At 53.6% G+C, this 16,308-nt stretch overlaps 1 protein-coding gene and 5 non-coding genes across 7 annotated transcripts in view; 1 reads left to right on the top strand and 5 right to left on the bottom strand.

The window, feature by feature from the left end:
• Window positions 1–1,720: 1,720 nt before the first annotated feature.
• TRNAA-UGC (transfer RNA alanine (anticodon UGC)) lies at window positions 1,721–1,792 on the bottom strand. The gene has a single exon. It is a non-coding gene; the product is annotated as a tRNA-Ala (tRNA).
• A 3,152-nt stretch (window positions 1,793–4,944) lies between these two features.
• TRNAD-GUC (transfer RNA aspartic acid (anticodon GUC)) lies at window positions 4,945–5,016 on the bottom strand. Its single transcript has one exon. It is a non-coding gene; the product is annotated as a tRNA-Asp (tRNA).
• Window positions 5,017–5,479: 463 nt separating this feature from the next.
• TRNAF-GAA (transfer RNA phenylalanine (anticodon GAA)) lies at window positions 5,480–5,552 on the bottom strand. Its single transcript has one exon. It is a non-coding gene; the product is annotated as a tRNA-Phe (tRNA).
• A 1,978-nt stretch (window positions 5,553–7,530) lies between these two features.
• Window positions 7,531–7,602, bottom strand: TRNAD-GUC (transfer RNA aspartic acid (anticodon GUC)). Its single transcript has one exon. It is a non-coding gene; the product is annotated as a tRNA-Asp (tRNA).
• Window positions 7,603–7,826: 224 nt separating this feature from the next.
• On the top strand, window positions 7,827–7,898 carry TRNAA-UGC (transfer RNA alanine (anticodon UGC)). The gene has a single exon. It is a non-coding gene; the product is annotated as a tRNA-Ala (tRNA).
• A 1,446-nt stretch (window positions 7,899–9,344) lies between these two features.
• Window positions 9,345–16,308, bottom strand: part of DHX37 (DEAH-box helicase 37) — a 30,703-nt gene continuing 23,739 nt past the window's right edge. For both annotated transcript variants that reach the window (XM_022597931.2, XM_022597933.2), the window contains 11 exons: window positions 14,938–15,044; window positions 14,597–14,785; window positions 14,051–14,175; window positions 13,839–13,955; window positions 12,447–12,619; window positions 11,545–11,659; window positions 11,282–11,419; window positions 10,988–11,082; window positions 10,822–10,895; window positions 10,053–10,150; window positions 9,345–9,898 (listed from right to left, as the gene is read on the bottom strand). In XM_022597931.2, the coding sequence (XP_022453639.1) occupies window positions 9,813–9,898; window positions 10,053–10,150; window positions 10,822–10,895; window positions 10,988–11,082; window positions 11,282–11,419; window positions 11,545–11,659; window positions 12,447–12,619; window positions 13,839–13,955; window positions 14,051–14,175; window positions 14,597–14,785; window positions 14,938–15,044 (1,317 nt within the window). In that variant the 3' untranslated portion in view covers window positions 9,345–9,812. The remainder of the gene's footprint in view (window positions 9,899–10,052; window positions 10,151–10,821; window positions 10,896–10,987; window positions 11,083–11,281; window positions 11,420–11,544; window positions 11,660–12,446; window positions 12,620–13,838; window positions 13,956–14,050; window positions 14,176–14,596; window positions 14,786–14,937; window positions 15,045–16,308) is intronic.

The raw sequence follows: 16,308 nt of genomic DNA, 5'->3' as shown, positions 1-16,308 counted from the left end.
GAAAGTCCTCTTAAGGGAGAGTAAATGATTTTTACTGGAAGAATAGAAGAATGGATAGAGATATGATAGCTTGTGACGCAGTTTGGTATCAACTTTTAGTCTCTCCTGTGTCAAGAGCCAATCTTCCCTGGTTGGTGAAACTCCTGGGGAGGGGATCTAGGACCATGGAGTTCCTTTGGAAGGATCTGTCTTTGGGCGGAGAAGGGGAGTTCGGTGAAACCCTTGCTTTGCATTTGCTGTTTTTCAAGTGCTGGTAGCTCAAAATAACGTCAGGGGCATGTTCTGCTACCTTTCACCTTTTGCCCTGTTGTGCAGCCATCACCGCCATCCATCTCCACTTTTCATCTTGCAAGACTGAAACTCTGTACCCATTAAACACTAACCCTTCACCCCCAGCCCTTGGCAACCATCATTCTTTCTGTTTCTATGAATTTGGCTAGTTTTTAAATTTTAGATATTAGACCAGGATCTAACCTGTGTCCCCCTGCAGTGGGAACGCGGAGGCTTAACCACTAGACCGCCGGGAAGTCGCAAGAATGTGACTACCTTTGGTACCTCATATAATGGATTTTGATTTTTTTAATTGTAAAATCAAATCTAATCATTGAAAACCATTTTTTTCAAAGATTTATGACATATTTTCTAGAAAGCTCCATTTCTCAGCACACCTTGTTCTTTTATCCTTATGGTGTTTTCCTTGTCATTGTGCTATTAGAAATATTTAAGCGTAAGATACAAAGTAAAACAGAATCATATGATTCATTTCACGTGAGGCCTGATAACTTTAGAGATAACCTCAACGTTTTGTCCTCTTAAAACCTTGTTGACATTTAGGGAGAAATAACCTTCATGGAAGTTCATTACAAAGAGAACCGGTCACCAGTACTCCACTCCCTAACTGGGAGTCATTTCATGAATTTGTTTCATCTCAAAAAACGAAGGCTGTGCAGAGTCAGATCCCTCCAGCTCTAAGATGAGATGTTTTTATGATTTAAAACATGAGGTCAAATCAAATGAGAGACAGGATTTGATGGATGAGAAACTCATTATTTCCGCAGACGAAGAACCACCGAACCCAGAGTGCAACAGGACCCCTTCTTTTAATAAAATAGCTTTTATTTTTAATGATAAAGTACAGTGTATAAACATAGGTTTAAACAGTATGTGCGCCACAGCCATTCATGCGTTCATACGTGGCCTGTCGCTGAGGAAGCGGGAGGCACGGTCCCGCCTGCCGTGTCTGCTGGTTTCCTTTTGGGTGGCTCCCTCCGAAAATGGCTCCATTTTCAGAAGGAGTTATTGAGAGCACAACTGAAGGGCAAGGGCTCAGACCTTTGAATGACGCCCACGCTTGCCGTCTGATGGCTGGGAATGAGTCGCCAGGCCTCCAGGCCTTTAACTGCAGTCACAATGCCAGGAAGCGTAGGGTACCTTCCCTAAATGATCATTCTCACTTTTTCCGTGGTTTCAGTCATCACGTCAGGTTTTGCCTTTACATGTTTCTTGTAACTGCTTCCCTTTGCCTCTTCTAATAAAATTACATTTGGAGTGTTAGGGACTTCAAGAAGGGCAGATCCCACCTATTGTGAAAATCCCACTTCCAAGTAGTGACCGGAGGAGTAATACCCGTTATAATCACGTCCATGGTGTCTGTATGATGAACAGGGGCAGAAATTTGAGGGAAAATAAATAAATAAATAAAAAATCAGGGACGGTACAGTGGAGATGCCGGGGATCGATCCCGGGGCCTCATACATGCAAAGCATGCGCTCTACCACTGAGCTACATCCCCCTCCCCTTTTCCTTCACTTTCTGAAATTCTCTGCTGTAGTCTATTCTTTAGATTTTCTTTTTTCCTAAATTAAAATGTTGTATACCTAAATGGGTGTTAAAGTTTAAAGCAAACCAAAATCAATCGTTTTATGTTTCCCAACTAGACCCGTCGTTCACAGCTCTGCAGCTGAAATTCCAGCTGATACCGGAGCCAAGGAGCAAAGGGAGACAGACCTATTCTTGAATGTTGCTCCTCACAGACAGAAGAGAAGGAACAGAAAATAAAAGGGTTTCTTTCCAATAAATAAGGACATTGCCCGCATTGCACCTCCACCCAGAAATCTCCGGTTTCCTGGTCTTTAAAACCATGCCAGCCTTTGGTGACTGTGAGGTTTGCAGACCGTTTATTTTTCTTTTTATTTTTCTCCAACAAGAACTCTGACTATTGGGACTTCCCTGGTGGCGCAGTGGTTGAGAATCCAGCCGCCGATTCAGGGAACATGGGTTCGAGCCCTGGTCTGGGAAGATTCCCACATGCTGCAGAGCAACTAAACCCACACGCCACAACTACTGAGCCTACGCTCTAAAGCCCGTGAGCCACAACTACTGAGCCGGTGAGCCACAACTACTGAGCCCACGAGCCACAACTACTGAGCCCCATGAGCCACAACTACTGAGCCTGCACTCTAGAGCCCGCGAGTCACAACTACTGAGCCCGCGAGCCGCAATTACTGAAGCCTGCGCACCTGGAGCCCGTGCTCCGCCACAAGAGAGGCCACCGCAATGAGAAGCCTGCGCACCGCAATGAAGACCCAACTCAGACAAAAAAAAAAAAAAAAAAAGAGCTCTGAATGTCAACATGAACCCTCAGTGGAAAAGAATCTGAAAAAGAATATATACGTATATACACTTGAAACTAACGCAACACTTCAATTAAAAAAAGATATATTCAAAAAAACCCAGCAAACTAAAAAAAAAACAGATCCACCCCCACTAAAAGGCTGAGGAAGGAAGGAATCTCCGTGAGGTAGCTCACTGAAAAGAGCCATTCCTTAGCTGTCAATTAGCACCTCTTTTCCAGAGTGCTCCCCAAGGGGAGAGAAGTCACAACGCTATGGAGTGTCCCTCAAGTCATCAAGGTGCCACTCACTGGTTCCGTGAGAGACAAGGAGACACCGAAAACTGAGGCAACGCCTCTTTCCACCAGCACTTGAGATTTCCCGGCAAGAAATAGAGTCGCTTTACTATGATGTGGAGAACGCACCCCAAAATACACTGCCACCTCAGTCCTTAACTGATCATCTCCCTTACAGCCTGCCAGTACCTGAAGCCCCTCATGGTCAAGCCCCAGATGAGCTGGTGCCTGGGACACTGGAACCAGCAGCTGTGATTTCATTGCCTCCCCTCTCTGGGCCTCATCTGTGAAATGGGGATTTGAATAGTAACTGCCTCACAGGGTGGTCGTGACCACTGAATGAGTTACACAGAGAAGGTGTAGAGCAGTGCCTGGTACGAGGCCCGTGCTCTGAAATGCCAGTTCCCATTATTAAAAATGCTGTTATTATATGAACTCCAGCGAAGACCTACTACTTCTCATATTCACCCCGTGTGTGAACTGACGCTTTGCTGATACTGTTTGGGTGAAACAGGAAAGGAGCAGGAGGGCGATGGGGTGAGCTGCGGAATGGGGCTCCGTTGAAAGCCATCCTCTCTCCTTATTGTTCTAGCTCGAGAGGGCAGCCATGAGAGCAAGCGACCTTAGCCACAGAACGGAAGAAGGACGGCAACGTAAGTGGTGGTATTTTGGACGTGGTTCGGGAGCGAGCTGAGGGCTTGTAGTCAGTTCAGCAGGTGCCCCTGATTGCTCCAAACAAACCCGATTATGTTTGCTTTCTGTGTAAAACTTGGAATCAAATCCATGCTCCTAACTCTGGCCTTTAAGGCCCTCGGTGATCTGGCCTCTGTTGACCGCCCGTAAGGTCCCTCCCTTACGCCCCTGCTCCTCTCTATGGGCACTCTAGCCACACCTGCCTCCTAGCTGTTCCTCAGGCGACCAGGCTGCTATGCACCTCAGGGCCTTTGCACTTGCCATTCCCACTGTCTGGAAAGCTGTTCCCCAGATCTCCTCATGGTTGGCTTCTTTTCATTGGCGGGGTCCTCAGGAAGGCCTTCCTGGCCACCTCTCTAAAGGGACCTATGGGGCCATCCCTGGCGGTCCAGTGGTTAAGACTCTGCCCTTCTACTGCAGGGGCTAAGGGTTTGATCCCTGGTCGGGGAAATAAGATCCTGCATGCTGCACGGTGTGGCCAAGATTTTTTTTTAATTTAAAAAAAAGTAAAAAAAAAAAAAAAAAAAAAAAAGAAGGGACCTGTGAATCCCATGCATTCGCTATTGCATCACTTCGATTTGTTTTGTTTTTCTCCGTAGCATTTATCAGTCTCAGAATCTGTTTTTATACAATTTGCCGATTGTCTGTGTCCATGCCTTGGTCCTAAGCTCAGTAGGGCAGAGCCTTGCCTGTTTTGTTTCCTGCTCTATCCCCTGAGCCTTGAACAGTGCCTGGAGCATAATAAGTACTCAGTAAATATGTATGGAATTAATGTGAAAAAAAATAAATGAACAGACAAATAAATGAATGAAGACTAGGAGCCTGGGAAGGGTGATATAGGCATGTTGCAGGACGCTGAGTCTGCAACTGAAGTAAGACAAAAAAACCCGTCCAGTTTAGACTCACCCTACCTCCTGTCTCAAATCCATATACATTTTCTGAGGGCCAACCTCTGGGCCGGCGCAAGACATAAGAAGACGAAATATTTGTTGCAAAAAAAAAAAAAAAAATTTGCAGCCGAATGAGCATTTCCTGGCCTTAGGAGTTGACAGTTTTATTCTGGGAGATCATTATATAAACCAAACACTTGACAGCGGCGCTGTGGCATGCAGAAAGTGGAAAATTCCACTTCAACGTGAGAACTTTGTGTTTTTTCTTTCTTGTAACCATGTGACGGGAGGACGCTCGTCCGTGACTACGACCAAGCGGATGACAGACAACCGCCGGTGCAAATCTCGCTTGCCTGCCAGGTTGATTCTTTCAAAGAATAAGGAATTTCTATGAAAGTTATTTGTTTGGAAGAGAAATGAGAAAATGTACTGCAGCTCGAAAAGAGGTCGCATCTCCCCGTCGGGGAATCGAACCCCGGTCTCCCGCGTGACAGGCGGGGATACTCACCACTATACTAACGAGGACAAGCTTTAGCAAGGGCCTTTCGGTTTTCCCCTTAAAGGTACATTCAGCGTTCCCTAAATAGTCACATGTTCCAAAAGGTTAAATATTTCATCTTTTCCTACAAAACAAAAGAAGGAAAAATCCCACTTTATTTAATTCCATCTTAAAGAGTACTTTTCCTCCCTGGTCCATGATTTAGCCGTGAGGGTTCAGAGAGCAAAAATTAATAAACAGCAAAAATTAACTAACAGACATCTAACAGAGGTTAAGTGCCTATGAAGTGAAAGAAACGGAGTTAAGGAACTCTTGGTCTTGTCGGATATTTCCAGTTGGGGAGTTGTAAAGAGGTTCCCATACCCTCTGGCTTCCCTTCGATACTGCTCGGAGATGTTTTAAACAAAGAAAATGAAACCCCTTTATTCATTTGAAAGAATCACTTCGTCTTTTTTCTTTTCCCCCGACACATGGGAAGAAAAACTAAGCTGCCGAAACCCGGGATCGAACCAGGGACCTTTAGATCTTCAGTCTAACGCTCTCCCAACTGAGCTATTTCGGCTACTGCCGTCGCTAACCTCCGCTTCTGGCCTCCTCGTCGTCTAATGGCCCTGGGTCCTCGATCTGGGGATCCGCTGCTGAGGAACCAGGGTCGGCAGGAACGCATGCCTGCCAGGATCGCCCCGCACCCGCCCCTTCTCGTCCTTCAAAGCCACCGCCTCCGAGAAGCCTTCCCTGATCGCTCCTCCCTATGCGACCCCAGCCCTTTATTGTTTACTGTTAGCTTAGGTATTGTTTTCCTTGTCCATTATCTGTCCCCCCGGCTAGAATGACAGACCCACGACGGGCAGGGAACTCATCAGCCTCTGTCACTGCTGTATCGCTTAAGGCCGACAACAGTGCCTGGCACCTAATAGGTGCTTAAAAATATTTGCTGAATTAAGGAAAGAACGAATTTTACCTGGCTCAGAGCTGCGCTTTCTCAGGCTCCCTTCTCTGCGCAACTGAACAAGGTCTCCCCTTGGGTGCAGCTCACCAAGCAGCCCAAGGCATGGCAGGGATGCTGACCACGCCAAGGCATGTGGGAGGCCGTATGGGCTTTCCTTGGGGCAGTGACTGAGATCCGGTCTCCAAGCATGGCCACCCCACCTGTGGCAACTGCTCAGCTTCAAGGCATGAGGAAATCAACAGGTCGGCGTCCAGGTTTGGCTTTCTCTGCTTCCCTGCCCTTTGGGAGATGGGTGGCTGGGGAGTGTTGTCTGGGACAGGATGAACAAGCGTGGACGTCCTTCATGATGTGAAGTCATTTAATAAGTGTTTGCTAAGCACCTAATGACCCTGTAACCCAGTCACAAATACAGTAACAAAATAGTTCGTCATAATAGGAATGCTAAGAAGCAAAATAAATGGTAGTGATGGGATGGAACACCTGGGATGGGGGCAGTAAGAGAAGGAGAGAGTGCTGAGAAGACTTGGAGAATGAAGGGCCCGCTGGGGGAAGAGCCTCTGGAACAGAGGCAACAGCTGATGCAAAGGCCCTGAGGCTGAAACAGAGTCCGGCTAGTTATATGAATGGAAAGTCAGCGTGGAAGAGGTGAAGAGGGTGAGGGGACAGCAGATAGGAGGCGAGGACAAAGAGGTGGGCAGAGACCAGATCGTGCCGGCCTTGAAAGCCACGGTGAAGGGTTTGTACTTTCTCTTGTGTTGGAAAGCTGCTGGGGAGTGAGTGATATGATTTATCTCTTAAAGTCTCCCTTGACTGCTGTATGGAGAATGGACAGGAGGGGCTCAAGTGGCAGCAAGGAGACCAGTGAGGTGCTGACAGCTCAAAATAAACAGTACACCAAAACGGGATGTCCTAAATTCCTTCAGGAGCAAGGGGATACAGCAGGGGACCCTACTGCTGCTTTTCACGAAAGCGTAGTAGTTCTTGAAAAGCTAAGTGTACCAATTTGATAAAAATCGAGTAAGGAAGAAATGAAGGAAGGAAGGGAAGGAGAGTGGAAAAAAATAAAATAAAATTCAAACAGTCCAGAAAACTACCGAACGGAAAGGCAGAGTCACTCCCACCTTATCCCAGTCCTTCTCCCCGGAAGTAACCAGGGTCTAGACCAGACTGATTCATGTGACCTCGGACACGTTACCGGATCCACGCTCTGTGCCTGCATTTCATCTGTCTGATGTGATAAAATAGCCCCTCCTAGGCTTATCGTGAGGATTAAATGGGTGCACACCTGTAAAGCGCTTACGAATACTGCCTGGTGCATGATGGGAGCTAGTTCGCTCTAGTTGTTGCTGTAATCCTATCATAAATACGAATATACTCACTATGTATATTTACTCTTACATAGAAGGGAGCCTATAGTGCTCATGGCTGACTATACAGTATTCTCCCCTATCTTCTTGAGGAAATGGACATATTCCGAAAACCAAATTTACACGCTTCCACGCATATCTGTCTATCATAGTCATATCATTTTGGAGAACATGCCCCAAATGTCTTGTGTGTGTGTTGGAGTGAGTTAAAATAATCACACAGCCTCCCCGTCGGGGAATCGAACCCCGGTCTCCCGCGTGACAGGCGGGGATACTCACCACTATACTAACGAGGATGAGCTACGATAGGCGTTCTCCCGCCAAACCCATAAAGAAACACCATTCTTCGGCTGCTACACCCATCTACTCCGGACACCGGTCTCCACGGGCGCAGTGCCGCGCGCCCCTGGTTGGTGGGCTTCCTGGGACGGGAAAGACTTACTTGCGTCTCTGAAGGCACTGAGCCTCCAGAACGAAAGAGACGTGTATCCTCACTTCCAGCACACAACTCCCCGGGTCTGGGGATGTAGCTCAGTGGTAGAGCGCATGCTTTGCATGTATGAGGCCCCGGGTTCAATCCCCGGCATCTCCACGTTTTCTGCCTAAAATTAATTTTTTCCCCCTCTGGATCACAGCCACACGACCAGAAGGCAAAGCAGGGAAGGGGACCCAAAGCCCCCGCATCAGCTGTCTTAAGAAGGGAGCTCCGTTGGAGAGGGCGGCGCTAGTCAAACGCCCTTGGTCTCAATCACAGATGCCCGTGTCCTCTCCCCTGGAGATTCGGATTCAGGTCATCAGTGGGCCGCGTTTTTAAACAAACACTCGTAGTGATTCACGTCATCAAGCAGTTAGGAAACACTGAATTTCTAAGGAGGGTTTTGCAACTGTCCATTCATTCCGTAACTCCTGAGCACCTAGTGCCGAGAAATGTGGACACATCGAGCGCCTGTGTGCTCAGGTAGTGTCAAGTACCCTTGTATCCCCGGATACCCCGGGCAAGGTTTCTCAGCCCTCCTGTCCTCAGTATTCCAGTCTAGGTAACTAGCAATAAGCAAGTAGCAATGAGCTTTATGAATACGGTAATTGTGATGAGATGGAGACTAAAGGGCGAGGACGTGGAGGCTGCCGCAGATAAAAGTGTCAGGGGGGCCTGTCTGCAGAAAGAGGAAATGGCAGGTGCAAAGGCCCTGAGGTTGAAGGGGGGTAGGGGGAGGAATCTGCATTGAGGGGACAGAAAAAAGCCCTGTGCAGGTTTAATGAATGAGGGAAGGAGAGGGTTGAATCTTTCAAGACACTGGAAGGCCTGTTGCAGGGGAATGACGTGATTTACTTAGGTTTTAAAACAGCTCCCTCTGGCTGCCATGTGGAGTCCACCATAGGCGGCAAGAGTGGACATGAGACCCGCCAGGAAGCCACTGCCATGGCCCAGCGGGAGCTGTTGGAGGCTTGCTGGAAGCGGAGGTGGGGATGGCACAGCAGGGGAAGTGCGGAACACGAGGGGGTTCTGGACACATCCCAGACATGGACTAACAGACCTTGCAGATGGCTTAAATGCGGGAGGAGTGGGGTAGGGGAGACCGCCTAGTTTGGGGGAACAGTAGGGTTAGTAGCTAGGCTGTGGAGAAAGTGAATAGTTTTGGAATATTAAACACGTATCTCTGTTGTTTTGTCTTACGTGTGTTTATATTACAGAATTTGTGTTTATTTTTTACTTTTCTGGCTGTGCTGCGCGGCTTGCAGGAACTTAGTTCCCCAACCAGGGATCGAACCCGTGCCCCCTGCAGTGGACCACCAGGAAATTCCCGAATTTATGTGTTGATATTAACACAAACTGATTCAGGAAAAATACCTAAGTAAAAGTGAGAAAAATGATCAACCTCTACAGGCTCACTGTGCCACAGGATTACCACTAACACGTTCATGAGCATCCATCCAAACTAGTTTCCACGTACGTGTGTGCACGCGCACGAGCAGGATGTCCCCGGACCACCCCCATGTTCAGAGGTTGGCCCAAAGAACTCAGTAGACGCGGTATACACCTGTTGTCACAGTCAAGGTTTATTACAGCAACGTAGCCAGCAGGGAGCTGACTCCGGGGAGGGGACGCCCACTCCACAGGAGCCGGCGGGAGCCCTGGCGGACCTCGCGGGCTGTGTGCAGGGTGCACCACACCCGCAGGGAACAGGGAGCGGAGGAAGGGCCCGTGGTTGCCTGCTGCTCTACAAGGGACTAATGTCGTCCACAGAGCACGTTTAAAGCAGGACCAGCATGGGAGATAAAACCATGATCCACCCTGTAATAAAGAGTTACAAAAGTCACCCCGCGTGGGACTGCCCAGGGCAGCAGCAAGCTGTGCCCAGAATCGAGCCAAGATGACCAAGAGTGTCCAGGGGCTCCACCTGCCTCCTGGGCGCAGTCTGGGGTCAGGGTGACCATGGCGGACACCGGCCACTGCCAGCCCCCTGGGTCCGCAGGCCAGTCCTCGGCCCTGCAGGCCGGCACCGGGTCAGCAGTCAGCAGTGGGCGGCCAGGCTTTCTCGACGTTGGCGTGCACGGCCTGCGGGATCCACTCACAGTACTCGGCCAGCAGGTCTGCAGGGGTGGGAGGGAGACGGTCAGAGCGGCTCTGTGCCCGCCCGCCTGCTGCAGGGCACACCGTCCCGCTAAGCCTGGGCTCCCTCGGTGGCCCCACCCTGTCCCCCCCGCGATGCCCTCGCCACGGGGCACCCTTCCTGGTCAGACTCACATTTGGGGTTCTTCCTCCAAGCAGCCAGCAAGGCGTCTCGGCAGTCGGCTTTCTCAGCAACAAGGGCTCTCAAGAGGCTCTCTGTCCTGGGCTGCAGCCTGCGGGTGGGGAGGCAGGACGTGGGGCGTCATGAGGCCCACACGCTGGCACCACTGCCAGGCCTGCCCAGGAACTGCAGGAAGTCCCCTTCCCTCCAGCAGGCTGGGGGTGCTGGCCGGATGGAAGGATCCAGACTCCATCGCCTCCCACTACTTGCCTCTGACCCGCCCGCCCAGGCTGCTCCCACACACCGTGCCTGTCCATCTGGAACCTTCCTCCAGACTCCTGCCCGGCGCGCAGCCCTGCCTCCCCTGACGCTGCTCCGTCAGCCTTTCCTGACTGAGCCCGCCCGCCCGCCGCCTCACCTCCACATCCTGCTTTGACCCTTCGTAGCTGTGCCACCCCTGCCACTTGTACTAGTTGTTCTGTTTGGGGACAACCTCCCTACCCTGGGACACGCCACGGGACAGGGTCATGGCTCGACCCTAACACGAGGACGTGCTCGGCACAGAGCGGATGCTCAGAACCAAGTGCTGGCTGGAGAACTTGGCTGGCAGGGGCTCCTGGACCCACAGCCTCACCCCGAGTCCCCGGGAGTGCCACGAGAGAAGAGACTCCTGTCGTCCTAAGGCCCTCAGTGGGTGGGGATCTGTTACGGCGGCCCCAGGACACTAGTCTCAGCTCCCTCCACCACCACCTGCCGAGCCGACGCCCCCGGGAGAGACTGCACCTGGCCCACGTCTTCAGCATCGTGCTGGGGCTGGACAGCAAACAGCCCTTGTACGAGGCCAGCTTGTGGAAGACCTGGGGAGAGACCACAGGATGGGGTGAGAGATCTGGGGCTCACGTCCCACCCGAGGTGCCAAGGAAGGGGCCGAGGGAGCTGTGTCGCCTACCTGCCCCTCCAGCAGAACCTGGGCAAAGTGCTTGTAGCAGTCGAGGCCTTCTGGAAAATCCACCTGGACCGCGGGGAGCAGCCAGCCGACGCGACCTGGGGCGCGTGAGCCAGTGAGCAGGGGCCACGACGGAGCCCCACGCCACCCTCCCCTGCCAATCCCCTCCCCGCCTGCCAAGGGGGCCCACAGCCTGGGACGACATGGCGCAGGACACACACACCGCCCAGGGCACGCGGGAGGCGGGACCACGTGTCCAGTGGAGCCCAAGGCCGCCGGGAAGTCACCCCGACTCACAGAACACGCTGGCCCGGTGACACAGCACCCGCCCCTTCTCGGGGCAGTAGGCGGGGGGTGGCTCCTCAAGGGGCTTGTCAAACTGGCAGTAAGAAGGCAGCAGGACCGGGATCCACTGCACCTCCACAGTCGAGACGCCTGGGGGCCCGGGAAAGAAGGGATGGGGGCTCAGCGAAGGGCTCATGGGTTCTCCCCTCAAGGGTCCAGCGACACGGCTCACCAGAGCCACACGGGTCAGGCGAGGGGCTGGCCAGCTGCGCTACCTTTCATGTACATCTTGGTGGTCTCCACAATCTCCTGGTAGACCACAAACTCAGGGAGCTCCCTGAAGAGCACGGAACTGGGGTGGATGAAGACTGGGTCGTCGAGGAGGGGGGTCTGCGAGAGAGACGGCGGGTGGGCGTGAGTCTGGGGCATGCGTGAGCGCCAGGTGAGGCTGACCCCCTGAATCCAGTTACACCCTCAGCCAGGAAAGGAGAGCATCCATCAACCGACGAACGGCCACCCTGGAGGCGTGTGTCCACCGACGGAGCGCGTACCCTGCCGTGAGAGGTACTGACACTGGCAGCAGCGCAACCCGCCAAAAAGCGCAGCACTGAGCGCAGGAAGCCAGTGCAAGAGGCCACGCAGTGGAGGATCCCACTCGTGTTAAACGCGTAGGACAGCAAATCCGTAGAGACAGAAAACAGATTCACGGGGTGGGGAGACTCAAGAGAAGATGGGGAGTGAGCGCAATGGCTATCCGGAGTCTTTCTGGGATAATAAAAACGTTCTCAAATTAATTGTGGCGCTGGGTGCACAACTCTGAATGGACTAAACCCCCCTGAATTGTACACTTTAAAACGGCAAGTTGTATGAGATGTGCTTCTATCTCCATTCAGTGAAGTCGGGGTGAAGCTCACGCCCAAAGGGAGAAGTGGCTGCACCGTCACTCCACCTTGGCCCTGGGTGGGGACCTTCCCAGAGGCAGTGGTACCCGTGACCCGGGAGGACAGGCCCACCCACACCCAAGGGTCCCCCCGCTGCCCCTCACAGGCATCCTGACGTTGCCCAGAGCTGGGCGTCTGGAGTGCCCAGGCTGCCAGGACGTGAGACGGAGGGCAGGGAGGGTGGGGGGCCTGGCGCAGCGACTGCCCTGCTGCCCGTCCCCGAGCCAGCGTCCAACCTTGTAGGCGTTCTTCCACTTGTCGTCCAGCAGGTCCTCACTCTGGACCCTGCGGGCCAGGTGGTCACCCAGGCCGGCCGTCACGATCTGCCGCAGGTAGGTCACCTGGCTCTCGGAAGGCGGCTGCATCTTGGGGTCCACGAAGAGCCCGGCCTCGGGGCACATGGCGTTGACTGGGGGCAGACCGAGGCGTGAGGAAGGCGAGGCGGGGGCTCGTTCCGCCCGGCCTTCTGGAAGGCCCCACGCCGCTCAGCTCGGAGCTCTGGCCTCAGCGACCTGCGCATCTCGGCCCCCGTCCACCGAGGATGCCCACCCACACCCATGTCTGCCTCGTCCTCGGGACGAAACCCCAATTCCCTTGTGGGCGGCGGACCGTGCTGCTGCGAGAGCTCACACTTGACTCCCTGTTGGCCTTGGGGCAGGGAGCACGCCCAGCCAGGAGACGTGACAGAAGAGTCACGCTCTCTGAGCAGGACAAGTGTGGAGGCCACCTCTCCCCTCGAGGGCCCTGCGCTGCTGAGCCCAGGCGCGAGACGCAGGGCGAGGCCTCCTTCTTCTGCATGAGAAGGAGCTGAAGCTCTGGAACACCTGGCAGGTGGGGAGAAAGGAGGTGGGGCTTTGGGCCCTGCTGCTTGTGGCGGGAGGAGGCGGCAGGGAAAAAACGAGAGGAGCAGGACGGGGGACGCAGGTGGGGAGAGTGGGCTTGCGGATCTTAGCTCCCCGACCGGGGACCGAACCCGTGGCCCTACAGTGGAAGCATGGGGTCCTAACCACTGGACCGCCGGGGAAGTCCAGGGCTTTCTGTTCTGAGGTTTGCAATGTAAATCTGTCTTCCCTACAAAACCTTCAGTGACACCTATGTTGTTTAACTTAAAAAGCGAGAGAAGAGGAAAGAAACAGGAAGAAGGCAGAACACGAACAGGACGCAGAAGACCTGCCACCCACGCCCAGCCCTGATGTGGCTTCAAACGGGTCCGGTCCCCACCACCACTCAGACCAACAGGAGCGGAAAGCAGAGGCTGAACCGTCCGCTGCTCCCTGACTCCAACAAGAGGGGCCCCTTCCACTGCTGGAGAAGCAAACCAGGGCCGGACCCTACAGCTGGTCCAGGCCAGAGCCGGGACAAAGGGTGACGAGAGGGATGTCACCAAGGAAAGGATGAGACGGACAGACAGCCTGACGGGAGAACGTGCACATGTCACTGCCCTGCTCGTGTGCGTGTCCTCTAAGGACCACAAAAGTGGCGAGCATTAAAACAGATTTTAACGAATAGGTGAATTCGCAAACGTGGAATCTGTGAATAACGGAGATCGACTGTACGTGGGTGACGTCGCTCAAAAGCGACTTTTAACGTCCACAGGGTCAAGTTCTCTGCCGGGCGCAGGGCCGTACCCGCAGTGGTCAGCTGGCCCCTCAGGCGCCGGATCTCCATCATGGCCCTATACCGCAGACCGTTGGCCTCACAGAACTGGGGAGAGCAGCCCGCGTACTCGCAGGCTCCCACGGCGCCTGTGGATGGGGGGGGCGTCACTCATTCTCGCTGCCCCATCCCACCCCGCGTGACCTCCCCACCAGCCACACTCCACGCCACGCAGGGCACTCACCCAGCAGCACCATGAGGTCTCCAAGTTTCAGAGAGGCTCCCTGCCCTGCCCAGATCCTCTTCATCTGGGCTACCCGGGCCCGCTTGCCCTTCAGCCTGGCAAGCTCCTCGTCGCTGGCAGCTGGCCTGCGAACACACACACCACCGAGGCTGTTGCCCTGGCCGCGCACGGCTGCAGAGGCAGGGAACACGCCAGTTACCCAGGGTGGGCCCAAAAATGCCTGGTGGGGTCACTGATCAACATGACCACGATCGTGGGAATTCCCTGGCGGTCCAGTGGTTAGGACTCTTGCGCTTCCACTGCAGGGAGCACGGGTTTGATCCCTGGTCAGGGAACTAAGATCCCACAAGGTACACAGCATGGCCAAAAACAAAAACAAAAACAGAAACAGAGATTGGTAGAGATCAGAACACTGCCAGGCGCAGGGCGGGCGAGGGTCTCGCACAAGACCACTCAACAAGTCAGTGATGCCCCAGGAGGCCAGGCTCCACACCATGGCTCAGCCAAGGGCAGGCGGCCCCCGAATGCCCAGCCCCCGGCCCCCACCTGTCCAGCTCCTCAAACAGCTCCCGGACAGTCATGGCAGCCACAATGGTGATGGCGTACGGCAGGCAGTCGTGTTGCCTGCTCAGCGCCAGCATCTTGGCGTAGCGCGGTGCCACGGGGAACGTGGCCATGGTCCTGCCCAGCTCAGTGATGGGGCAGCTCCACTGGGACCTCTGCAGCTGCTTCACCCTGGAGGATGGAGGTCTGTGATGGGTGCGGGGAGGCTCCGTGAGAAGCCTTTGGCACCAAGAGGCCTGGTGCTCGGTCAGCTTGGGAGAGGGGAGAGGGCAGAGAACGGGGCGGGACCTGGGCTCCCCACTTACCCCGAGCTCCTGCCCTACCTTTCTGTTTTTGGGGGCGCCTGCAGGGCACCCAGTGCGATCAGCAGCTCCTCGGCGGCGATGAGGGCCTCCACGGACGGGGGCGTCGGGAAGGGGAAGTTGATGACCTGGGACACAGGGAGACATGGCAGGAGACAGGTGAATGCGGAGGAGGAAGCAGGGGACCAGGCCTGGCAGGAGGACGGGGCTCCTACCGCCTGCTGTCCGAGCACCACTCACGCTCAGAACATGGGACACGGGGGCCTGGACACACGCAAAGTCCACGTGCCGGGGAAACTCCACAGGCCCTCTTCCTTCATTCATTCACATCATCCACTCACTCAGAAGCATGTACTGAGCACCTCGTGTGCACCAGATGCTGTTCTTGGCGATGGAGATAGAGAAAAACAAGACAAGGATTCAGCCTCCATTGAGCTTTCATTCAGCCAGAAGGGGCCGCAGACGACCAGTGAGTATACACGAGAATAAACGTCATCACAGGAGAAAATGTGCCCAGACAGATGATCCGGGGACAGATCAGGGACAGGGAGTGACCGGGGTCAGGGAGGGTGGTAGCTTAGAGTGACCAACTCAAAACAAGCATTAAGATAAACATCCGTACATAGATGTTCACAGCACCACTAGGCACGGCAGCCAAAAGGTGGGGACAACCCAGCTATCCATCGATAGACGGATAAACCAGGGTCCGTCCATACGATGGAGTGCGACTCAGTCATAAAAATGAACGAAATTGTGACACGTGCTACAGTGTGGACGAACCTTTAAAACACGACGCTGCTAAGTTCAGCTGTGGATGGTCCAAACAACAGAAATATAAAACAGGTATCGATTTATAATATTTGCTGAAATAAACTGACTCTGATCAAACTGTCAGCTAGGTTCTTTGACACTGAAAATAAAATACCACACATAGCTAATGTAAAAACTTTTAGCAATGAAAAGCATGATCCTATCTTTTATATCATCTTACTGTGTATTGAACTGATAAATGAAGTTTACATTGGCTAAAAGAAACCCCGAAAAAAACAAACCACGATGCTGAGTGAAGGAAGCCAGACAAAAAAGGACAAATATCATATGGTTCCATTTTTATGAAACGTCCAAAATGTAAAATCCATAGGGACAGCAAGAAAGCAGCCTCGTGGTTGTCAGGGGCTGGGGGGAAGGGAGGGCTGGGACTGACTGCTGATGGGGGCGGTTCTCTCTGCCTGCGCCAGCCCTCCCGGAGCAGGGCAGAGGCGGGCACCCCTGGACACACTCAGTGGGTGCAGCACTGAGGAGGTGGGGGGCTGGGCAAGCACCACAGGGCTGAGCTCCGAGCGCTTCCTGGGCCGCAGGGAAGGAGGAACAGCCCGCGAGTGGCTGGGGTCA

This window comes from Delphinapterus leucas, chromosome 14, assembly GCF_059928025.1.
Source record: "Delphinapterus leucas isolate spDelLeu-1000000601 "Yukka" chromosome 14, BTC_Dleu_Yukka2, whole genome shotgun sequence".
In the NCBI taxonomy this organism is placed as follows: domain Eukaryota; kingdom Metazoa; phylum Chordata; class Mammalia; order Artiodactyla; family Monodontidae; genus Delphinapterus; species Delphinapterus leucas.
The sequence above is the reverse complement of the archived record's forward strand: the minus strand, read 5'-3'. Positions and strand labels throughout refer to the sequence as shown.